The sequence below is a fragment of the Brachycentrus maculatus genome, unplaced genomic scaffold (genome assembly GCF_059751285.1).
Source record: "Brachycentrus maculatus isolate JH-2025_06_01 unplaced genomic scaffold, ASM5975128v1 h1tg001336l, whole genome shotgun sequence".
Lineage (NCBI taxonomy): Eukaryota > Metazoa > Arthropoda > Insecta > Trichoptera > Brachycentridae > Brachycentrus > Brachycentrus maculatus.
In genome coordinates, this window is record NW_028281997.1 from 11047 (window position 1) to 36358 (window position 25312).

Consider the following 25312-nt stretch of genomic DNA (forward strand, 5'->3'; position numbering starts at 1 on the left):
ATCTTGAAAAAAAAAAAACACAAAAAAAAACATTGATCAAGTTTTTATAAATGGAACACAAATAAACCACCCTAGATCTCGAAAAAGCAAGTGCTTTTATTGAAAAACATTTTGATGAGAGTGCTTTGCCATCACTTGTCGAATACATCAAAATTCCCAAACCTCTCCAGAGCTTTCGACAAAGATTGGAATACTAATCAACTCCTTGAAAAAGCTGCCAACCATGTCAAGTCCTGGGTTGAGAACTTTGGTGTCAAAGGACTCACCACCGAAGTCATTAAGGACCCTGATTTTAGCCCAATCATCTTCACTGAGATTCCTGGAGATTTGCCATATACGATATTTTATTATGGGCATTATGACAAGCAACCCCCAATGGAAGGGTGGTTTGAAGGATTTGGTCCCACGATTCCTGTCATTAAGGATGGCAAACTCTACGGAAGAGGAGGTGCTGACGATGGCTACTCCACCTACGGAACAATGCTGAGCATCAAGGCTCTCCAAGAGCAAGGAATAAAGTTGCCTCGATGTGTTATGATCACCGAAGGGGATGAAGAATCAGGAAGTGCTCATATGGCTCACTATATGGAGAAACTTAAAGATAGGATCGGTTCTCCTGAACTCTGCTTCTGCCTAGACTCGGGAACAATCGATTATGAAAGTTTTGGCTCACCAACTCTCTTAGAGGAATGCTCTCAGTAAACTTCACTGTAGAAATTTTGAAACAAGGACAGCATTCGGGTGACGCTTCAGGAATTGTTCCTTCTTCCTTTAGAATTGCCAGAATGATTTTGTCAAGGTTAGAAAATGAACAAACTGGACAACTCCCTCAATGTCTTCATGTGGATATTCCTCCAAATAGATACGAAGAACAATATCACTGTGCTCAAATCAAAGGGGCTGATGCGATCAAGTCCTTCCCTTTCGTCGAGGGAGCGCATCCAATGACAAGCAATCCGCTGACTGCACTCTTAAATCGAGGTTGGTATCCCACTTTATCAGTGGTTGGAGCCTCCTCAATTCCTGCTGTATAAATTGCTGGAAACGTTCTCAGGCCAAAGACCACCCTGAAGCTCTCGTTCAGGCTTCCCCCGACCCTTGATGCCAAATAAGCCCAAAGTCACATCTCCAGAATTCTCACAGAAAACCCACCTTATGGTGCAAAGGTAACCGTGGAGAACTTTGTGTTCGCAAACGGTTGGAACGCCCCTGCTTATAGTCCATTTTTGGCTTCAGCAATTAACGAGGCTGCTGATAAAATTTTCAAAAGACCTACTTTAACGATTGCAGAAGGTGGAACCATACCATTGATGGGAATGTTCTCTGCACTATTCCCAAAAGCCGAGTATGTGGTAACCGGAGTCTTAGGTCCAGAGGCTAATGCACACGGACCCAATGAATTTCTTCATCTTTCATATGTGAAGAAACTTATTACCGCAATGGCTTTGATCCTGGGCAGAGTTAGTGACCACTACATCGCTAAGAAAACCAAATGAAGATGATGATTTCTTTATCTGTTTAGCTTGTTTGATGTGATCTGGATGAAACCATTACAAAAATTAAAAAAACACATAAATTAGAAAGAAACCTATATATATCCTCCTGACTGATTTTGTGGATAAATCAAATTATAATACATACCATCTAATAATAGTATTACATATATGTTTTAAGATGACATCAACATTATTTAGATAGCTAAGATAGACCCTTATTGCCTGTCCATATTTTTTTAATTTCAAAATATAACATATATAATTATATAAAATGCATAAAAAAATAAAATAAAAAAATTTTAGTCTCAAGATAAACCCTCTTAAAATAAAAAAACATAAATATATATAAGTAATATATTTATTTATTTATATATGTAATTTAAGATACGTTAGAATGTTCCTTCTAGTGTACCATAGGCTTAAACAAGGAACTTCAAAGAAATGAGCATCGCCTAACTTGAACATCGTAGTACACCAATCAAAGAACTCTCTCCATCGAGGAGATTCCTTGCATAAACTACCTTCTTCGGGACTCCATCTTCAGTAAAATTTATGACTCAGGATCCAAACAGAAGCAAAATCCATCGGCGACATTATACTCGACAAATAATAATAATAATAATAACTCACAGAATAACAACAAATATAAGTCGACTAACAATAACTCTTATTATCAAAGCCAGGTTACATCATCCGATATCTCCGTAAATAAAGAGCATTAATTAAAATCGCTGGTACTCAAAATGCAAGCATCAAAACACCAAGGCTATTACGACTATCCTGCCTGGCTTGATCTGCATAAAGCTGTCTTCCCCACTTACTAAGGTATGGCGTAAACGAAACCGATGGGAGAGATCTGGAAGATTATGAGGCTTGTCAACTTTGGGGAAATCCTCATACCCTCTGGACTCGTTTTCGAAATTATCAAAGTTTTGAAGATCGACAACACCCCAACCTAAAAACAGAAACTTCTACTGGAGAGCATCAACTAATTCCTCAAACTTAATAGTATGAAGGCTTCAGTCTTCTCCATTAAATAGCTGAACACATATAAACCAGTCATTAACATTCTAACGGAGTATTGCTCAAAAAACGATACACCGTCTAAAAAACAACCTCATAATAATGTCAAGAGCGTTACATTCCTTAGTCAAGATAGATCCGCGAACATTTTTGAAAGCTTATATTCATAAGCTAAACTCCGAAGCGAGCGAAAATCTCTGAACTCTGTGAATAAAACAGAGGGAAAAGTTGACAGGATGTACCTTCAGTCCTCAAATCAACAACTACCCAGTTAGTAATGAATACTCAATACGAAAGAGTAGGCACACGGTACATAATTATTTGACAAGCTAAGCGCTCAAAACTTTAGAGGAATAAAATGAACTCGGATTTGAGTTCAGGGCCAAGCCTATCGACTGGTCTCTGTTTGATAGCTCTCCATAAATCAAAGGAGCATCTGGTCATATTGAGAGATACCTAAACAGTTACGAAAAGAAAAGAAAAGTGTTAAATGAAAAACCTATTTATCTCAAATATTGTGATCGAAAATGAGAGATTCACTCTGGTTTATCAAGTTTATACTCATTTTTTTGTATATATATTTTTTCCCTTATTTCACCTGGTAGATGGATTTTTTAGGCCTACAATTATTAAAATATCTGCATCATATGCATGTATTATGACAAAAGATTCTTAATTGTATTAAAAAAAAAGCTATAACAATATTTTATATTATGATTTGTGGAGGTTACATATCATCTATCTATAAAATAGTCTAAAAATAGAAACAATGAATCAAACAGTCGAAATAATGATAGAAAAAGGGGAAAAATAAACTTCAACAACCAATTTTTTAAATTTAATATTTTTTAAAAATCAATACAAGAGTTATTTTATATCATAAAATATATCGTGTTTATTTTAAATTCGAAGATGCCTCCTAAAAAGATAGAAGAACCAAAACAAATTCCACTCTGGGGAAAGCCCGGAAACACCTTGAGAATGGGAATCGTCGGAATGCCCAATGTGGGCAAGAGCACCACGTTCAATCTACTCTCCAAACTTAATGTTCCAGCTGAAAACTATCCTTTTTGCACCATTGACCCCAACAAAGCCAATGTCATTGTCCCAGATTAAAGGTTCACAAAACTCTGTGAAATATTCAAGCCTAAAGGATAAACTGCTCCAGTATGATATCAATTTTTTTTTTATATAATTATCTTTTGTTTTATCATAATCGCTAACACTTTTTGTTCTATCTCTTCTTTAGGTCCTCCAAATTGTTGATATTGCCGGGTTAGTACCAGGAGCTTCGAAAGGGGAAGGTTTAGGAAACGCATTTTTGAGTCACATCAAAGAAGTCGACGGGATCTACCACGTCCTCAGAGCATTCGAGAATGAGGAAGTTACACATACTGAAATTGACGTAAACCCAGTTCGTGATGCTGAAATTATCTGCACTGAGCTGGTCTTAAAAGATCTCGAATTTGTTAACAATCGAATCTAAGACTGTGATAAAAAAATAAAAAGAGTTAACGACAAGGAGGCAAAGGCCGAAAAAGAGCTGCTCGAGAAAGTCGTGGCTATGCTAGAGGCCAACAAATGGGTGCGAACTGGAGTCTGGACGGCAGACGAAATCGAACTGCTGAACACTCATAGGCTCCTAACGGCCAAGCCGGTCTGCTACTTGATCAACCTATCAGAGGCCGATTTTTTGTCAAAGAAAAACAAATTTCTTGGTCAAACGAAGAAATGGATCGACGCAAACATGCCTGGAGAAATCAATCCATACAGTGCCGACTACGAAAAAACTCTTCTAGCGTCGCAAAAAGAGGAGTCAGCCAAATCCATGCTGAGCAGGATAATTAAGACAGGGTATACTGCCCTTGATTTGATTTACTACTTCACCATCGGAGAGTCGAAGTGAGAGCGTGGACTGTCAGAAAAGGACAAAAGCTCCCGAAGCCGCTGGGGTGATCCATTCCGATTTCGAGAAAGGATTCATCTGCGCAGAGATAATGAAGTATAGTGATTACATCGAACTTGGTAGCGAGCAGGCTGTTAAAGCCTAAGGAAAGTATCGTCAACAAGGAAAAGAGTATGTTGTGTAGGATGGTGATATTATCCACTTCAAATTTAACGTTGGAAAAGGCAAGTGATAAATGGTTCTTACATATCCCATTCATATTAGAATTGTATCATAATTTTTTGTTTTAATATAGTTGGATATGGTTAATTTAGAAAAACAATAACTATATTAGTGTTTTGCTAAAATTATGATAACTTCTAGAAAAATAGTATTAAGTGGTTATGGAAATGCAATTTTATGCTATATTATTAATAAATATCTTGAATTTGAAGAAAATGATAGTTTATGGAGAAGCAGTAACGAGAAAATGTAGAAACAAAATTGGACAAAGTTTTATATTTTTTTTAATAAAAATATACATGAATGCTAATTATTTATTCTCTGATAATTCAGAGCAAATAGTGTAATTTCCTCGATATTTTATATATCGAAACTAAATAAGAAATAGAAATAAAAATGAATAACTAAAGAAGAAAAAATATGTGTCCGGTTCTTGCTATAAAATTTATGTGAAATAATTTTGTTATAACTATTTTTCAATGTGAATCGCTATGCAGGGCATTTTGAACCAGACGATATGCTACAAGTGCACCTGCATTTACAGGGAATGATCGAAGCATGCAGATCAAGTATCCCTTGAAGAACCCATTCCATCCGTGGGCTGCGTATTCAACTTGGAAGCAATGTCTCAAATCTAGTGATCAATTAAAACAAATAATTGAATATTAATTTTTTAAATGTATTTACTTTTGTATTTAGGATTTTCAAAACTATCTGTCTGAAGTAATGTTTTCATATAGTCCAAAGGATAATTAAAGCACCAATAAGTAGTTCCTCCGATACCTCCAGCGAGGAGAGGCACATAAAAAGGAGTATCCTTTTTGGATACTCCCTCTGGCGTCAATACCATTGTGAGATAGTCAATAACAGTGAAGAAGAAGCACAAACCAGTGCTTTCTCTCAATGTTGTTGGCAGCTGTCCTTTGTTGAGCCCACTAAATCCGTGCTTCTTGAAAATAACTAAAGCTGCATTCAAGGAACCTGAGTATATTTTCTAGCTCGCATTCTTCTGAATTTGAATTCGTATACGAGTGTGTTAGATCGGGCATACGAGTAGAGAACTGACTAGTCCAGTGAGAAATGCTGAAAGGGCACTGTATTGGATTGGTAGGTTGGTGGAAGTGATGTTGAAGAATGATCGCACTTTTCGTTTGGTTGATTCGAAGGTTCCGAAACGTACGGAGCCTATGAGGCCTATTCCCATGAGAGGAACAAGGGTTCCTTTGTAAAATCCCATCGGTCCTTATTACTTCATGACATTCTTAATGACATCAAATATGCCATTATATTTTTTGACAGGCCCTTGTGTCTGGAGCATTACTTTAATTTTTTAGAATGGCTGCATAATGAAGACTTGAGTCCACCCCGCAACTAGTCCACCCGAGAAGTCTTTAATAGTCTGAAGAGACATGTAATAATAGTTAAATAAAATTTATGTTTAATATTATCCAAAAAATGAGTTGGATATTTATTGGGGATAGTAGACACTTTTTTTGTAGATTATAATAATTTATTTCACATCAAACATAAATATTAAAATAAATAAATATTCAATATCTAGTTTGTTTTTTACGTGCTTAAAATAAAAGAAATAACAGTATATAGATTGTTGAAAATTAAGTTACAATTTTGTACATTATTGTATTATTACTATATTTTTCATATATATTTTTTTTGGGTTAATATGTATTTCTTTTTTTTTTTTAATTTTGGTAAAAACCTAATATATTTTTTTCAATCCAATTCATCTACAACAATATTGTTTGCGATCTTAAATGTTGTAGTTTTGAAGATGTCTTTGTTTTCTCTGTTCAAGTAGCCCACTCCCTGTTCTTTGAGTAACCTCGCCACTCCTTCACTTAAAGTGGGGGTAATCTTGCTAAACCAATCATCCCAGTACTCCTACTCTTTCTCGCTTTGGCAAGCCTCCCTCAAACTTTTGAAACATTCGAACAGGTGCAGATGGGTCTCGGCCGAGGGGTTCGCTTGATGCTTGTCCCTGATATATACACACATTTCATCCAAGGCTCTCTTGACTAAATCTTTTTTATTGTTTTTGATCATCTTCATGAAGGTGCTGATGGGTTCCTTAGGGTCCACATGCTCCACATCGTCTTCTTCGAATGTAAACTTTTTTAACCCTTCCACCATCAAGTGCTCCTGGTCTCCTCCCCCACTTGTACTTACGTACAATCCTGAATCCTGGTCTCTATATCTGACCAGACAAATTTCTTTTTGTCATCTTTATAAGACTTAAGCTATTTCTCGATTAAATTGAATTCTTTTTTGGTAGCCTCACATATGGGAGCAATTTTGGCTTGGAATTTTTTTTCCGGGTTCAAATATTCGATAATTGTTGGGTCCAATGGAGGTAGGTCTTCCGCCTATTCGTTAAATACTCGGTAAAACACGGATTGGTACATGTATTGCCTTGCAGGGTTGAAGGTCATCTTAGGTTTTAGAGACTCCTCTTCTTCTTCATCTTCTTCTGTTGGCTTGGAACAGAGGTTCATGTTGTCGATGAGTTATGAAATGATGTCCCGCTGTGATTGGGAAGCTTTGGGAAGACTATTGAACTGATACTGGCGCACTCCTTCGGAGGTCGGCAGCTGCACCAAGTAGAAATACTCTCCTTTGGTTCCAGATTTGTATGGAATCATAACCATCAGCCTTGGAGAAACACCGTTCTTGTTGTTTCTCGAAATATACCGAACTAAGGCATAACGGTTGAGTGTCAACATGGAGAGCACAAAGGAGGAAAAGAGCTTTCGACTGTAAAGATCTTATGCATCTGGAAGCACCATATCGACGTTGCTCATGAAAGCTTGTCTAGGAATCTTGTCTTTGTTCACGAAGCCCAAAACCTTTAGACACTTTTCCTCCAGTACTTTCATGGCCATCCCGCTAATTTTTGATATAGGGACAGTAATTTTGGCCATATTGGAAAGCCCCGACGATCTCGTCTTCCGGGATTGCCTCGCCGGAGTTATCTCCTGCAACATGGTGCATCACGTCGCGAACAAGTGAGTTGGCTTTGATATGAGGGTTGAAGTCTTCTTTTTTGTTGTACCTTTTCAGAGACTTGAGCTTTTCCTCCCTCGTCTTTTTATAGGTTACAACATCAATACTGAGTCCTGGAGCTATCTGCAGCTTTCCTCTGTAGAGGGCGACTGGATTTAGTTCTTTCTTACGGAATTGACGATACAGCTGGATTGCCATGGATGCTGGGAAGATTTGGATATTGTCGGGACAGGCTTTTTTGAGTTTCAGAATAACTTCACAATTTTACAGTTGCCTGGCATTCGTGTATGTCGTTCCGTGGAGGCTATCAGCTTCGGGTTCGTAGCCCTCCATAAAATCAATGGTGATGAGGTTGATCTTGACTCCACTTTTACTAATCAAGTTAATCAATGGATTTAATAGATTGGTATTCACCTATCCCGACCCGTTTGTAAACATGAACACTCGTTTTTGCGACTTTCTTTTGGCCACGAAGTTGTCGAGTTTCTCTACCGCAAATTTTAGTGCTTCCAGAATCTCACCTCCCTCCCTATCGTTTTTTATCTCGAGTGTACGCAGGGCTTCGATGTTCCGGACAAAACTTAAGTTGGGCTTAGCAAGTTATACGATTTGGACGAGGCCATCTTCGGAGTCGTTGTCCCCGAAGAATATCATTCCGATTTAGTGGTTGGAGTTGTTGAACATCTTTTGCTGCAGAAGAGTCTGACGCACTCGAATGAGAGTCCGCTGCGCGATATTGAGGAGCTGAAAGGCTCAGACATGGAGCTACCGGTGTCAATCGCAAGTATGATAGCTTATTTTGCCATTTGATAAAACTATGCCTAAATTAATCGAGGTATTTTTTATATAATATATATATATATGAATATATATATCTAGAAATAGTAATTAAATAAAAATATATAAGAGCGACTAATAGTATTTTTATTTAAAATGGAATTTAAATTATTTAGTTATGAATGTTTCGGATAATCTGATAAAAATTATATATTAACCGCCGATTCTATCTATTCCAAATAAACTTTACAAAATGCAAGAATTGCAAATAATGTTGTGGGGTCGGTAATATCTTTATCTTAAAATAGAAATACTTTCCTCTCTATCTTGGACCCAAATATATAGTATATTATAGTTTTATATAAAATTCTACTTATTATTCATTTCGAATGAGTATGAAATATATCTCTATATATTATGCTACCTTATAATGAGAATACTATCATGTTTTAGTGTTGTTGATGAGTTATAAAAAATGATGATCGAATATTTCGATATTGGCTGCCTATTCCTTATCGTTGATAATTTTTTGTTATCGAAAAAATATTATATTTATAGTTTTTTTCTGTTTAATGTTTTCCTTTCTTCCTCTCTATAAAGATGTCCGATTATCTGACTTCCAAACAATTCTTTGGTTTCTATCGAATGAGATCGAAGACACATACTATTTTGGCTCTAACTGTCGAAATGGATGAGTTGGAATATAATATTGGAAATTATAAGTCAGAATTTCTGAGACACTTTCATGAAAAGGTTGCTAGACAACAAAACCGTTTCTTCCTGCGTAACTATGGGAAACTGGCAGATTATTTATTTATTTTAAAAATTATTAAATTAAATATTTTACATGTTCTTATTGGTGAATTTATGGACTATCGTTTTATTTTTTTAAATTATTGGTTTAATAATAAATAAAATTCAAATCGATAATAATGAACAAATCATAAATTCCTATGTGTTTAGATGTGTATACATGTATATATTTGATGTATTAATATATTGATGTATTGATATGGTTTTTTTTAAAATATAAACAGTCACATAATATACTTTTTTCATAAAAAATACTAGAATGATAGAGTAAATCAGAAGAAAGTTTCCCTATTTCTTCGTCATACTAATAATTCTGATACTCTTATTCGAGTATTTCGTGGAACTCAAACTTGTGTGGATCGATCTGCAGCCTTCCAGTAAGCCAAATTAACCTTTTAATGATAATAAAAAAAAAATATATCATTGCCATTTAAAAAATAAAAAATCTAGTACTCATTAACATATGTTTTTTTTTATTAATACATAAATTTAGGTACTGCAGGGATCGTTGTATTCTTGATAGTTTATAACGCCAGTGTCATTATGCTTATATGGTCAATCATAAAGACAATGTCTGGTGAACCTGGGAAAGTGCCAACATTTTGGGTAAAAAAATAATAATAATAATAAAAAAATGAAAAGCGCTTCATTCTAACATAAACAAAAATTTGACAAACAACACACATATTTTAACTATCATTTCAAAAAATAAACTGACAGGGGTATTTCATGACTGAACCTGATAATAAAAAACGCAAATACTGTCTTTTCTGTCACATCTATAAACCCGAAAGAACCCATCATTGTTCGACCTGTAACAAGTGTGTTCTGAATATGGATCATCATTGGTAAAAATACACATCCCCAGCAAATCAAACAAATAACTGAATACTTATATTTCTTTCTTTCGCATTGTAGTCCTTGGATTAACAATTGTATCGGATTCTATAACAGGAAATTCTTTATCCTGATGCTGTTTTATACCACCCTGACCTGCTTTCTTCAAGCTATAGGGATCATAGCAGCAGTTCCTGCTATGGTGCGATAAATTGCTGTAATAATTTTTATACATTTTTGAAAACTCATGAGCTATTTCCAACAAATAAAAAAAAAAATAGTTTTTTTTTTTAAATACTTATTTTTTTTTAAACAAATTTTTAGAATGAAGCACCTGCCTTGTCGTATTTTCGGAACTTGATAATAATAATAGCATTCGTGTTCAATATGGTGATCCTTGTGACTATCATAATTTTCTTAAAGTTCCACATCGAACTCATCCTTAACAACACAACAACCATTGAGACACTGGAGCTCAAAAGGTCTGGAAATCCAGAAGCAAATCCTAATCTCAGCGTAACAACCACAATAATATCATCTGGGAATTCATTCATAATTATTTACTAACGCCATAAAACTCTATTTATTTTTCTTCTTCCCCTCTTTCAGTACAATATTGGTAAATACTATAACTGGTTGCAAGTGTTTGGGAAAAATTCATGGAACTGGCCTTTTCCTATTTTTTGCGAAAGCGACGGCCCAGCCGGAGACGGGGTGGTCTGGCCCAAGCGAGCTGCTGAGTGAAAGACATAATATGCAAATCGACGATAATAATATGCATCATTATATCAATTTTTTATATATTGGACAAAATTACAATGTATAATAAAAAGTTTTTCATTAAAAATAAATAAATGTATATAGCTTGCGTTAATATCGAAAAATCATTAAAATTATTAGATTGATTAAATGAAGTCATAAAATTGTATCGAATTCTGAATTTAAGGAGACTGGCTACATATTTCTATTTTTTTCACATTATTAACTTTATGTTGTAAATAAATCAGAAATTGATTTTTTCTTATTGCATTTTTTGTTTACTAAAAATTTAGAAATAAAATATCCAAACATATATACACACAAATTATGGATATACATATATATATATTTATTGGAAATCATAAATGCGTAGTAGGATTATTAATTGTTGCTTCTTCCATGTCTGCTAAATCCATCACAAACTAAATCCCAACCTATTTTTAACAATGAGTATATTTCCTCTGATACTAGTCTATTGTCTCTTTGAGAAGCACACTCTGGTCCAATCGTGATATCTTGCTATTCAGTTAGTATTTCAGAAACTTGTTGAGATCCTCCTCTTACCATTTCAGAATGTCCTGTCCCAAGTGTCTCAGCATCACCATTGAGAAGCAGATCACCATATTGCAGTCGGACAAGCACACAAGTCTCCACAAGTGCATCATTGTTTCGATAGGGCTGTCATAGGAAAAAAGAGTCAGAAGCCATCTTGTGGCAAAGTAAGCCACCGACAACCCCATCGATGAGATGTGCTCATGCACAAGCGGCAGTTCTTTCTCCACTTAGGATTCCAATAGATTTAATTTAGAGTTGAAGCCTTAGATGTTGATCTGAATATGCTGAACTTTATTTAGAAGGGTGCGGCAAAACCAAAAGCTGACGTGCTCACTAAAACCGTACAGAAATGCAGCAGCGATGTAGTTCAATCCTTGAAAATATGAGTCAGTCACTGCCAAAGCTCGGAGAAGCCTGTTTAATTTAATTTGTCCTTCAAGTTGTTCGATTTCTTCGGTGAGAAATGTTCGATCCAGATCCCTCGAGTACTCGCTACCCTCCTCCTCGGGAGGAATTGCCGAAGCTAGATTTTAATATTTATCTCTTATGCCTGCTTCAGCTGACTCTGTGATTTGGGTGATGGAGCGCCAGAGTGCAGCGTCGAAGGCATGTGTCTGGAGGGATTTTTTAAATAGAAAGAATGTGACGGTTTTGTAAAAGGATTTTCGCAAAACTCGGATTTTTAAAAGATCGTCAATTTCCAGAAAGGACGCTACCCTGGTTATCATAGTCTCATCCAGTTGATAAAATACTTGGGATTTATCTATTCTGACTTGATTAAGCGACTGCTGTTCAATGTCTAAATGGTTATCTTAAGCACCGATAAGTAGTTATTTGGTGGATTTCGGTGTTTCGGTTGCAACCAACGAATCTGCGGTAAAGGAAGGTGGAAAGCGAAATATTTCACTAGCGGGGCTTTCTTATATCATCGCAGCACTTAAAAAATTAGGGTTGTTTACGACATGATGTACTTGACATTTACTTGTCTACAGTTTGAGAAATATTTCTGTGTCTGATTTAATCTCCCCTGATTTAGACTGGAGAAGCTTGGTGCTGCTATTTTGCGCAGGTTTGCTTGCGAAGGTGGGCCGAGCCATATAGTGTTCTAGCTCCGATAATGAGACTGTCTTCTTGTTGAGCCTTACTTCTCTCTCCGGTGGTTATTATTTGTACTTTATTAGTAATTATGCTGAAGAGGTAGAAGAAGATAACGAAGAGGAATTCACACTGTTGGAATCGAGGCTGGGTGGTTAAACCATATTTTAAATGTGATTCATGTCAGCGACTCTGTTGGAATTATTTTATCGCTTAGATGAAGAGAAACGATAGTCAAGTTCTATGTGCTGATTTGGAAAAGAATTAACTGACGAGTTAGCAGATTATGGTTTCACTGTCTATTCATCTTATTATTATTATTGTTATTATTGTTATTGTTATTCCAATGACCTGGCTAAACAGTTTAAATTTCTGTGGGCTTCAGATTCTTGATGCTTCAGCTCTTTTTCAATCTCTTCATTAACTTCTTTTTATTGTGGGTTTTGCTTTTTTGAAACCTCCAGACTAGTTTTGATTGGGTTGATATTTTTGGAAATGGCGAAATTCTAGGAGATTATGGCGTTCGAGTTGTCTCTGCCTGTAGATTCATGGTTGTACTTTAAGAGTATCGTCGAGAGGGTGCTGTAAGGCTTGGAAGGGGGGATCGGCAACGGTGCTGCTTCGACAAACATATCAAAGCTGTCTTCCAACTAGTTTGTGGAAGCTTGCTCCCCAACCCCAACCCCAACCCAACCCCAACCCCAACCCAACCCCAACCCCAACCCCAACCCCAACCCCAACCCCAACCCCAACCCCAACCCCAACCCCAACCCCAACCCCAACCCAACCCAACCCCAACCCCAACCCCAACCCCACCTTTCTAGTTAAATTAGATTGGTCTGTTTTTTTTTATCTCTTTCTGTTGTATATATATATATTTTTTTAGAGCTTGTGTTTTTCTTTTCTTTAATATCTTATATTGGCAATGAAGAGAGAAATAAAAAAAATAGATAGATAAATTATATATATGTTTTTTTTTAATTTGTACTTTATCTTTTTTATATATTTTTATAAAATATTATTTTTATATTTCAAACAATAATTCTTTATATATATATATTTAGCGATATATATCGATGAGGGGTTTGAATACTTTCATATATAGAAGTAAGTCTATCTATTATTATTTTTGTTCATCTATTCTCTTGAATACCCATTTTATTCATAGTTGTTTCAAAAATGTTTTTCAAACTCATGCTGCTTCATACTTATTATGTTTTTTTTTATTATTATTTAATTAGCAGAAAACAATTAAATTCATAATTTTTAGAAATATAAAATATATTAACAGTATCGAAAAATATCTATTTCTAAAAAACAAATATTAAAAAAAAATCAGACATCAGGCTCGGGAAAACCTTCGATTTCTTATTCTGACACAATATCATAGTCTCTCAAAATCTCAAGAACTCTCTCTTTCTCTGCTTTGGCAATTCGTCGAAGTCGATTCGGATTTTCATGCACGCCAGCTTCTCTTTCATATCCTGGACTCTTTTCTTTTATTTTTTGGCATTCTCCGCCTCAATCTTCTGTTCTCTCTTCCTGAAGACCCTCCTTTCGAACATCCCTTGATGGCCATCATGGCTCCCTTACTAAAACAGCAACACACATCTCGAATGCAAACCACATACATTCCAGCCTGGCTAGGAATTTAAACGTAAATGAAGCTAAAATCCCACAATAATAGAGAGCGTACTGATGTCAAAATATTATTTTTATAGATAAAATATAATGGTCGAATTATTTAAGGATAGACACAAATATAAAAAGCTGTAAGTTGTTTGGGAGTGTGAGAGAAAGGGGCTTACCATCATGCAAATGAAGGCGCCAACCGTATAAATAAGGTTCCACCAGCATTCATGTTCGAATTGGCATGCGACGTCCAAAAGGCCGAGTTTGCAAAACAAGAGGTTACTACATGTGGGAGGTACGGAGTCTCCGAACGACTTCTGGTAATTGATGGTTGATTTAATACCCGCCCACATTTCTGGATGGTCTGCTGGTTCTGGGAATTTTGTTCCCACATGATATTGCCACTGGTAATATATTCTCGTTTCAACGGTGGCCATTTGGAAAAAAAAACAGTGTTTTTTCTTTATTATTTGAATACAAACAAATTTAAATGATTATTTAAAAATAATACGCTCTTATTTAATTTTTATAAATAGCAGATATTTAAAACATCTTATAGATTTTTTCGCTAAAAAAATATGAAAGGATAAATAATTTTCAAGTAATAAAGTATTGTTTTTGGATTTTCTATTGTTTTTTAATAGGCAACATATATATAGGTTGGAGAATCGCTGATTTGAATCAAATTTTAACGGAGTCCCAAAAAGTTACTGAGATATTGTCGGGACTCGTTTATACTTCATCTGCAATGCTATTTTTATATTTTGATTTTTTGCTAAATTATGGCTATTATATGTATTAATCAGAGAATATATTATTATTATTAACTAATTCAAATAAAATAATAAAATATGAATTAAACGATAATTGTAAAAATACATTTATTTCTATTATTTACTTCATCTTATTTTTTAAAAATATAGATTCATATAAAAATAAATATATCTTTATATTTTATAAAAAAAAAAAACCATGCCATTGTCTCGATGTCAAGCCTATTCACCTTATATATATTTTATATGTTAAGAATAATACTAACCAATGGATTAGCCTCATCAAAAAATTAGATATCATTAAAATATTATATAATCTTATTTATATATAACATATATATCAACAAACTTCAAATTTAAATAAATTAATACAAAACATGATCCACAACAAACAGAAGTTGAACAAGAATAATAATAATAATAATAACACCACCCTTTCCGATGAAGAGCGCTTTAAAATGGCTACCATCAGGTTGATCAAGACCAAAACCACCTTCCTCCTGATGGGGCCGCGAGGCTGCGGCAAAACGACCCTCGCTCGAAATATGCTCGAGTAGGCGGGAATGCCCTATATTACCATTAATTGCGTCTTTGCCGACAAAAAACAGAGCTTCTTAACGGTGTTTTACCATCAGCTCAGGTAAAAATTGTTGCACAGTGACGAAGCGGAGTAAAAAGAGTCTGGTGAGGAGGAAATGGCCCCGAATTTCACGAATCTTCCCAAACTGTGCAAATGGCTTCAAGACATCTGGGGCGGAGAGATCTATCCTAAAAAAACAAGATTTATTTCTGAAGTGAGCAATGCTGGATGTCTGTATGTTTTAGTGGACAACTTCGAGGAATACAAGTCAGGAGATAAGTTTATGAAGAACCTCTACAGTTGGACGAAGGACCTCGTTGAGTTCGATATCATTATTTGTTTGTGGGCTATAATGATGAGAAGAACTCCTCCCAGCACGAATATCCGTTCTGTTTCATGCGGAACATCTCGATGCCGTATCCGAGTCTCGAGACCCTGAAAAACATACTAAGGGAGCACTACGAAAGATAATTTAAATATGATTTTACAAAAGACAGCACAAAGTCAAGCACAATTTCGACCATCTTTCGAGGCTATTGACCTGTTATGTGATCGAATCACTGCAAATTGTAGACAAAAGTATCAATACTGTCAAGAAAATAGGCGGGGCCATGATGAAGAGCATCTTCCAATTTTTCGATGAAGACTACGGAGCATACAAACACCCATAGAATGACTATAAAACATCCATCGAAAAGGCCCTCAGTAATAGCAATGTCAAAGAATTATGGAAACTGCATACTGATACGGGTATATTCAATGAGATCGAAATTCAAAAGGTGAAAGAAATAGGAAAAAGCGGTCTAAATCCTTCATCAGAATAAAAAATTATCATAGCTGACCATCTTCCAGAAAATCTCCGGATATTCTATCCCGCTCTATTGGAGAGTGAGTCTATTTTTAGCAGAGAACACTGCTGAAACCGAGGACCGTAGACGATTTAAGGACAACAAGTTCGTGGCTCAAAGGAGAAGAGGGAAGTCCCAACCACTGAGAAGATTGGAGACCAGCAACAGAAGACAAGACATATTCAGAGTGGCTGGCCATCGCTGATTCCTTGGAGGACCAGATAAGGTAAACAAAGGAGAAGAAGTATGCCGGCCACTCCTTGGACTACTATTCCTGCATCGACTACCTGAGGAAAGCCTAGCATTTTACTTTTACGGGAAGAAACGGTGGCTTCGGACTGGGAAAGGTGGAGGGGAGGCTCGACGAGAAAGATGCATAATTATTTTTAAGTTTCCACGGTTTGAATATAAGACAATTTATATGAAAAACCCATCTATATAAACATCTATATAAATATTTATAAAATCTGTTTTTTTGTTAGCTCTTGATGACTTTTTGAGATAGGTTTTATGCAATGCTAACATTTTTTTAATTTCATAATTTTTTTATGAATTTTACAAACTTATATAGCTAAAAATGTTCATCAAATCATCTATGATAATTTATAAAAATAGTTACTCTAGACTCGTCGAAGTACATCGAATTATTGACAACAACAGAAAGCTTAAAGTTGTCGCCAAACCACCAAATAAGATTATTTTTAATAATATTAATCCCCTTCCTTATTATTCTCAAATATTTCCATGTTTTTTTAAAGAAATTGTCTTTAATCCAATCATAATATATAGTTAATAAATATATGTGTTTTAAAAAAATATCGCTTAAAAAAACACTCAGTATAATAATACCTGCCGGCAAATGATTCATTCTATTTATTAATATTTAATAACCAATAATAAAATACCTATTAATTTTTAAAGTAATATTTTTGAAACGATACTATTATGAAAATTATTAATATAACATCGAAGACGGTCAGCCAATATTTGATTCTTCGGTATCGTACCCCCAAGGACAAAACTAGTAACTTATTTTTCTCGAAATTCTGAGTGGCATCAATGAATTCCTACCTTCAGACTTATAAATATTTCTGTTTTTTCTCACGCCTTTCGTCCTCTCTTGTAGTTTCAGTTCCAACAAATTTTTAAATCCCTCTCCGATACTGACTGCATTCTATTTGTTACGCTACCGATTGGTGAATCCCTTTTGCACCACCAACAGTCTGGCGCTTAAATCCTCCGCCATGTTCTAACTGTGGCACCTGGTTGTGGGTCTGAAGGTGAGAGTGGCTCTTTTCGCTCTTTTTTTGAGCACCATGGATTCGTTATCTAGCTTTTTGGCCAGTTTATGGATAGGAGTTAAATTGATAGAAGGATTAATAATTGGATTAAAGGGCATTCTAGATTGTTTCATCGATGATTTCAGAATGTTTCTTGTGATTTTTGATGTTTAATATTCGTGCTGATCGATTGTTGGACCACTTGTGAAAATCACGGTTTTTGATCGATGTCGGATATTATCGTTATTGTTATTGTTATTCTCGTGTTCGTTTTGCGAAATCGTAAATTTGTTTTAGTCAGCAGAAGGCTACGGTATTTCTTTTCTTCTCCTGGGATGCAGAGACTTTAGTTTACGCTTTCTCTCAGCTAGGATTTTATTATGTTGCTGAGACGAATAAAAACCGGCTTTTTTCTCTTCGTCTTCCTATTGACCGAGAATATTTGGGCGAACTGTTGTTGTTTGCTAGCGTAGTGATCTGCATCGGAGTATAGATGATGGGCTGAATAGAGAACTTGTGAACAGATGATTTATTATTGGAACGTTCTCTTGAATAAAACGAAGCTTTTAGAAACCTTTTAAACTCTTTAGACTGTCTGGTCTCCTAATGTTCTCCTAGCAACATATAAAACAAAAATATTTTTATTAAAGAATACTAAAAGGAATTTCCTATTGATATAAAAAATATGTATTTTATTATTTGGTAAAAAATAAAAACTATCAAAGTCAATTAAAATTAAAATTTAATTATCCGATACATTATGTTTTATTTTTTAAGATCTTTGTCTTTTTTAATACAGAGTTATATTTTTTATAGATCCGATTGGTCTTTTCTATAATCACTTTTTGGCTGTTTGAACTGCGAGTCTTTTTCCTTCTTCCATCGCGTCCTCCAAAGTACCTTGCATGTAGAAGGCTGCTTCGGGATAATCGTCTCCTTTTCCTTATAACAAAGCTAAATTAATACAGTTGAACATTTAAAATATACATTAATATTGCATCTATAAAACTTGTTACCTGAGAATGCAGAGATGGTATCTTTGAGCTCGACGAACTTTCCTTTTCTGCCTGTGAATACCTCGCTCATGAAGAATGGTTGCGACAGGAACTTCTGGACCTTTCTGGCTCGTGCGACTGTAAGTTTATCGTCTTCGGACAACTCGTCCATACCCAGAATGGCAATAATATCCTGAAGTGATTTGTAGTCTTGCAACAATTTCTGGACTCCTCTGGCCACAGAGTAGTGCTTGTCCCCAACCACAGTAGGATCGAGGATACGGGAAGTGGAATCAAGAGGATCCACAGCAGGATAGATACCTAGCTCAGTTAGGGCTCGCGACAGCACTGTGGTAGCGTCTAAGAAAGCAAAGGTAGTGGCAGGGGCAGGATCAGTCAGATCGTCAGCTGGCACATAGATGGCCTGCACTGAGGTAATTGAACCCTTCTTAGTAGTTGTAATACGCTCTTGGAGGGCACCGAGATCTGTAGCCAGTGTGGGCTGGTAACCGACAGCCGACGGAATACGGCCCAACAAGGCCGACACTTCGGAACAAGCTTGCGTGAATCTGAAGATGTTGTCAATAAATAACAGCACGTCTTTTCCTTCTTCGTCTCTGAAGTACTCTGCCACAGTAAGTCCTGTTAATCCGACTCGGGCTCTGGCTCCGGGTGGTTCATTCATCTGACCATATATCAGAGCACATCTCGAACTGTTATCTTTGAGACTGATGACTCCAGACTCGATCATTTCGTGATACAAATCATTACCTTCTCTGGTACGTTCACCCACTCCTGCAAACACTGAGTAGCCTCCGTGTGCTTTTGCAACATTGTTGATTAGCTCCTGAATGACGACGGTCTTTCCGACTCCTGCACCTCCAAAGAGTCAATTTTACCTCCTCTTGCGTAGGGAGCGAGCAGATCCACGACCTTGATTCCTGTAATTAGGATTCAGCTCCTGATGCCTGTTAGTCGAATGCAGGGGCATCTCTATGGATGGGATATCTCTTTTTAGTCAATATGGGTCCTCTTTCGTCAATAGGATCGCCGATGACGTTCATGATTCTGCCAAGAGTCTCTGGACCAACTGGGATTGTAATGGGGGCGCCTGTGTCTGCGACTTCCTGGCCTCTGACGAGACCCTCCGTGGAGTCCATAGCAATAGTTCTGACTCGAGAGTCGCCCAAGTGTTGAGCAACTTCAAGCACAAGTCTGTGCTCGGTCCCTTGAACCTCGAGAGCGTTGAGAATGGAGGGATTTCGCCGTCGAACTGCACGTCGACGACGGCTCCGATAACTTGCGAGATTTGTCCAGTCTTGCCAGTGAAGGTCTGCTTGGGGGCTTCAGGAGCTTTAGCAGGCTTGGCTGGCTTGGCTTTTGGGGCTTCGACTGCGAAGGAGAAACAGGCTCGGGAGGGTCTCAATAAGTTTGAGATCTTCTTTAAAAACATGATATATAATTTAGTATTTATTGTATATTTATTGGTGATAATATCATCCGAGGATCGTCTATATTTTGGATAGAAAATGTGTATGTTTTTTAAACAGACAACACTTGACTGTAATATACCTGCATATATTTATCATTATTTGAATTTATATTTGAAGTTTAAGACGATTAAATGAGATTGATACTCTTTTTCTTATTCATAAGTCCAATTTTCTTCTGTTTTGCTTCTTCTTTGATCACATGTTTTTTTTTTAACTTTTATACGTAATACTTTTAAGCTTAATAAATACGACTATTTATGTCTCAGAAATGCGGGTAGTTACATTAATATGATATTTTTTTCTTTCTAATTGATACAATCCATCCAATCTCTATCTATTTTTTCTTATCAAAGGAATGGCTTGTATTATGTACGTACTTACACCATACTCATGATTGTCAGTCTATTAAAAATTATATTTTTTTAATATCTGCTGCAAATAATATAGTTTTAAAAATAATAACATAACCTAATCTGTTTAAAGTATATAGGGTATGTATATATATTTCTCTTTGTTTTGTCAAAGATCTTGTCTCAGATAAATGGTATGATCGTCCCGAAGTATGTGTGCTGAACAACTGGGAATTTAGCTAGAACCTCTGCTTGATACATTTTAATCATGCCCTATAATTCAATAAGTTATTTTACGTATACATATGATATATATGATATAAATTAAATATATGTATAGGAATTGTATTAGCTTTTTTATGATACATTTGTTATTTTCTCCCAATTGGCAGCCCCACTGATGTTATCCAGAACGGGAGAAGAGTCTCGGAATGGAACATTCTTCTTTTGCTATTTTATAAAGTTGATACAGTTCAGATACATATAGTCATGGCGGTATTCTTGCACCAGTCTCTCTTCATGGATGCACAAGGGGGATTCCAAGTCAGGGTTGCCCACAATCTAGGCAGCCCCAAGTAGGAAAGGTAGAAAATGGTAATCATCCAGCCCCCACACACCGTGACTCCCTGCAGGCTCTAGTTTGTACAGCATCTGCACCTTTCTCATTGTATTTATGTATCGGTAAAACACCTGTCTCACCATCTGCTCCATCTCAGAGTCTTCGTAATACCCCAGTTTGTACAGAGACCAGCAAAAGAACATGAAGGAGAGTTCATGACCAGTGCCGTAGTCTATTCGAGTCTTATTGCCAAAAGCTTCAGCCACGTAGACGTAGAGCTCAGGTTTGGCCTTTTGGAGCTATTAGGGCAATAGGTCTTGAATGAACTTGTCTGATAGGACATCAGCTTTCACAATCCAATCGCGAAATGCCTTGTTTCCAAATCTCATCGGCTGTTGGATCGGAGGTGTCTCGTCCAAGAGTTGCTCGAGACCCTGGAAATAGATTTTGAATATCTCGAACTTTGGGTTGGGTTCGCTAGCTGATATTTTTTTGCCTTTTACTGAGTTTTGAAGTTTGACAAGGAAGGCGATGTATTCTGCATGTACATTAGTTTTGGTAAAGGCAAGGGCATCATCATGATTGTGTATTTTTTTTGTGGGAGCCACAAACTCGACTTCTGCCCATTTTGAACTATTCTTAAATAATGACTTCTCCATTATTTTGTTTTAATACAAGGTTTTTTAAAATATTTATATATTATTACAGATGAGAAATAGAAAAAAATAGATAGATAGGTATCTATGTATATGTATATGTATATGTATATGTATTTTCATTATTGGATACATTTTAATATGTTTAAATTATTGAATTTAAAACAGGAATAAAAAAAAGAAAATATTCATCAAACTTGGTAAGAAACACGAATGTTCTTTCCTTTCTTGGCTACTTTCGTGATGGTAATACTCGGGATTTCAGAAATATTGTGCACGTGTGTACCAGAGCAAGGACACTATACACCCGCTATCCCAACAATTCGCACCCGACTTCCGGAAAGCTTTCGTCCACCTTCCCTGATTGAACTGCTTCCTATTTTGATACATAATACACATCAACTGCGATACCAGCTTTGTCCGAACAAATCTCATTCAACTTCTACTGTAATAACGCCTTGGTTTTGTTGTTATCTTCCGAAACACCGATATATTACACATATGGGGAATCAACGAAATGGTATCCTTTTCCGGCGATCCAGGGCAGCCCCAGACGAGCCACCGCCACATCAATCAGATGCCCAGCTGAGTGTAAACGAGAATGCAGGATTCTCGCCTATTTATCAATGTGCATCCTACATACGGTACCGACGTCAAATGCATGATCGTCTTCTGACTTCTTGGCAACTGTGTAGGTGACCTTCAACTCTCTCAATCAATATAACGACATATGAGATGCAATAATTGTTACCTGTTCTGTAGCTTTGTCGATGGAAGCCGCAAGTATATTGTATTAGGAGCCATGAATTCGGATTGATCCTTTGTCAGCTGGCTGTCCTCCTCCTTGAGGGCTGTAGATAGTGTCATTGAATATGATTTAGAAGTTATTCTCTCGGGTTCTCACTTCTTTAACTACGACTTCAAGTTCGTAGATATGGGTATCTTTCAGATAGGTTTGGCATAGAACCTACATAATTTTGTAAGGATACTTAACTATTGTAATAATATTAATTAAATAGTTTTATTAAAAATATCCTCGAAAATCTTATCGTATCACAACTCAAATTATTTATGGTTTGAATAATAATAAAAAATACTGTTCTTGATAGAATTATTGTTTATATCCAACTTTTGGGGTAATTATAATAAAAACTAATTTCGGGGTTTTTTCGAAAGAACAAAGTATACTTTTCAGAAATTATACTTTATCATATTTTTTATCCATAAATATCATTAGATCAAACTATAAGAATAATCTAAAATTGTGTTGGCTACCATCCTTCTCAAGTTTGAATCAACCGAAATAAGTGGAAAAAATAAAACGATACCGAAAATTTAAATAAGCAATAACAATTTTTTTTTAATTAGTATCACAACATTTGAAAATTAAAATTATATACTTTTATATTAGGCAGAATTTTCCAATATTTTCGATAAATAAAAACCTAGATCACCGCAAAGCGCTGATATTTTTCAAAAAATAGATTTTTTAAAAATTATTATTATTGGTCCGTTTCTGTCCTATTTTACTTCAGTGTTCTTCTCCCCAGAACAGATTCAAAAGTGCTTTGTGCTTAAGAAATGCAGGGTACTTGTAATAGCATAGACTGAGACTTCCCATAATCAGAAGAAACAATATCTGCTCAATACATGGAATGTTAATAAGATTTCTTCTTTTTAAGTACATGTAGTAGGGTCTCATCGATCTGATAAATACAAAATAGGCTATTTCCTCCCTGCGACTCCCCTATTCAGCAAATAGTGTCAGACTGGAGGCAAAGCATGCTAAAACAATTGCCATTCTTAAACACAAGGAAAATAGTTAAAAATAGATATATTGTATAAATTTGTCTGTTTAGAAAAATTAATATTTTTTACTGAGATGAGGAGTTTCAAATCGCGTATATAAGCATGTTGCTAATTTGAAATTGGCTACGAAAGACCCCATAAACACGAGTGACCCAGCCATGTTCTTAATAAAGCTTAGTAGGAGTTTTATCTTTTGCTGTTTGGTTTTCTGGTTGATTTTCTTGAGTCGAAATGCTAGGAACGATAATGTATGTAGGGCGAGTAGAAAGACCAGTTACTCTTAATAACTAAACCTATTCTATTAAAAGCTTCCCGAAGGCAAGAGGAGTCTGGGTGAAGGTGCTTGCATGATATAGAAGATCCTGATGAATAAAAGTAAAAAAGATAAGTATATATTTATAATATGTTAAAAAATACAATTATTATAAAAGGTGGATGGGTTAAATCATTTGGAATATAAATATTTAATATATTTTTTTAGATAATGAAGAGGATTTGCTTGTATTTTTGGTTATACCTGATTGATTCATCCAATTGAACATCATGAGTAAATCGTCATTATTGATACCTCTGTTCTGAATCATTACTTTGAGAGAGGTAGAGATAATATAATAATCAATGCTAAAATATTATATTATCATTATTTATTATAATTATTATATTATAGACGAATTTAAAAAAAAAAAATAATAATAAATATTTTTCTGAATTTAAAAAAATAACAATAATACTGCGGAAAAAATATTATTTCCAAAATCATACGTATTCAATAATATTGATGCATATGTAGGCCTACCAAATATAAATATAAAATGTATTTAATAAATAAAAACTCGATCTCGACACATGTTGTTAATTAGAGAAATAAAAGTTAACAAAACTCAAAATGAAACAAAAAGTTAATCACCACTGTGGATTTTTCACGCCGCATTAAGCGGAGGGCAAGTAAAAGCCTATGAATTTCTTTGCACACTTTCGAGTTGTGCTAAAGTGATCGGGCTTGACCCTTGATTCTGAGAACCAGAGGGAATAACAGCAGGAGGCGTTTGGGATGTAAAGGTTCGCCTGTGAGTAAAATTTGGTTTTTTGATGTAACTAGATGCTGTTGGTACATTGGTGGGCTCCAAAAGAAAAGGAGGGACATAGACAGATTGAGGATAGGGATAGTAAAAATAGTGCGGAATATTTAAAGTCGAAGAAGTTGTAACTGGAGTGGGGGAACTGGATTTTGATTGAAGGGAAGAAACTACCGTGCGAGGGAGATTAGATCTTTCTGTTGTTGTGGTAGGTATGGTGCTTGGTGGGGAAGTGATCGGGGGACTAGTATTTATGGAGTGGCTGGGTTTTAGCAGACAGTTTCAGAAGGAGTTTCGCAAGATGTAATCAGCGGATATGGATATTGTATTTGTATGAGAGGTTGGAATTGTGGCTGCTTTAGTAGTAAAAATCTTAAAAGGAGAAAAAGCAGAAAGATTTAGACGAGAAGGGACGGCAGACGTTACCAAAGAGCTTGATTTTGACAATCCAGTCAAGGAATTAGAAGCTTAGGGTTGAATGATGGAAGCTGTCTGTGTGGAAGGGGCATCACAAGAACATTCAGCAGGGGTGGATAACGCAGTGGGACTCGAGAATGTTGCTGTTGGGCTTTGACAAGTATTGGTGTTCTTTGTAGGTGAAGGATTAGGGGTGACATAATGTATGGTTTTATGAGTTTCCCCAGAGCTTCCGTGGGAGTTTGGGAGCTTTAGTGCTGGGATGAGCCATGATGCGCACTGGATTAGTTGATTTGGTGTTTTTTGTTGATGTCGTCGTTTAGCCCCATATGCCAACCCA

At 35.8% G+C, this 25312-nt stretch overlaps 1 protein-coding gene, 1 long non-coding RNA gene and 2 pseudogenes across 3 annotated transcripts; 3 read left to right on the forward strand and 1 right to left on the reverse strand.

Moving 5' to 3' along the window:
- The first annotated feature begins 375 nt into the window (after positions 1–375).
- On the forward strand, positions 376–702 carry LOC148299105 (uncharacterized). The gene has a single exon (XM_088276373.1). The coding sequence runs from the start codon at positions 376–378 to the stop codon at positions 700–702; it is 327 nt and encodes a 108-aa protein (XP_088132499.1).
- A 2729-nt stretch (positions 703–3431) lies between these two features.
- Positions 3432–4657, forward strand: LOC148299106 (uncharacterized; annotated as a pseudogene).
- A 4845-nt stretch (positions 4658–9502) lies between these two features.
- On the forward strand, positions 9503–10856 carry LOC148299107 (uncharacterized). Its single transcript, XR_015839121.1, has 6 exons — positions 9503–9635; positions 9752–9864; positions 9979–10106; positions 10177–10312; positions 10420–10611; positions 10705–10856. It is a non-coding gene; the product is annotated as an uncharacterized LOC148299107 (long non-coding RNA).
- A 7519-nt stretch (positions 10857–18375) lies between these two features.
- On the reverse strand, positions 18376–20066 carry LOC148299108 (uncharacterized; annotated as a pseudogene). The gene is made up of 2 exons (XR_015839122.1): positions 18634–20066; positions 18376–18571 (listed from the first exon to the last, which is right to left on the reverse strand). The product of XR_015839122.1 is annotated as an uncharacterized LOC148299108 (transcript).
- Positions 20067–25312: the final 5246 nt, after the last annotated feature.

Coding starts and splice junctions, on each gene's coding strand:
- LOC148299105 (XM_088276373.1), top strand. CDS start 376: ATGGAAGGGTGGTTTGAAGGATTTGGTCCCACGATTCCTGTCATTAAG.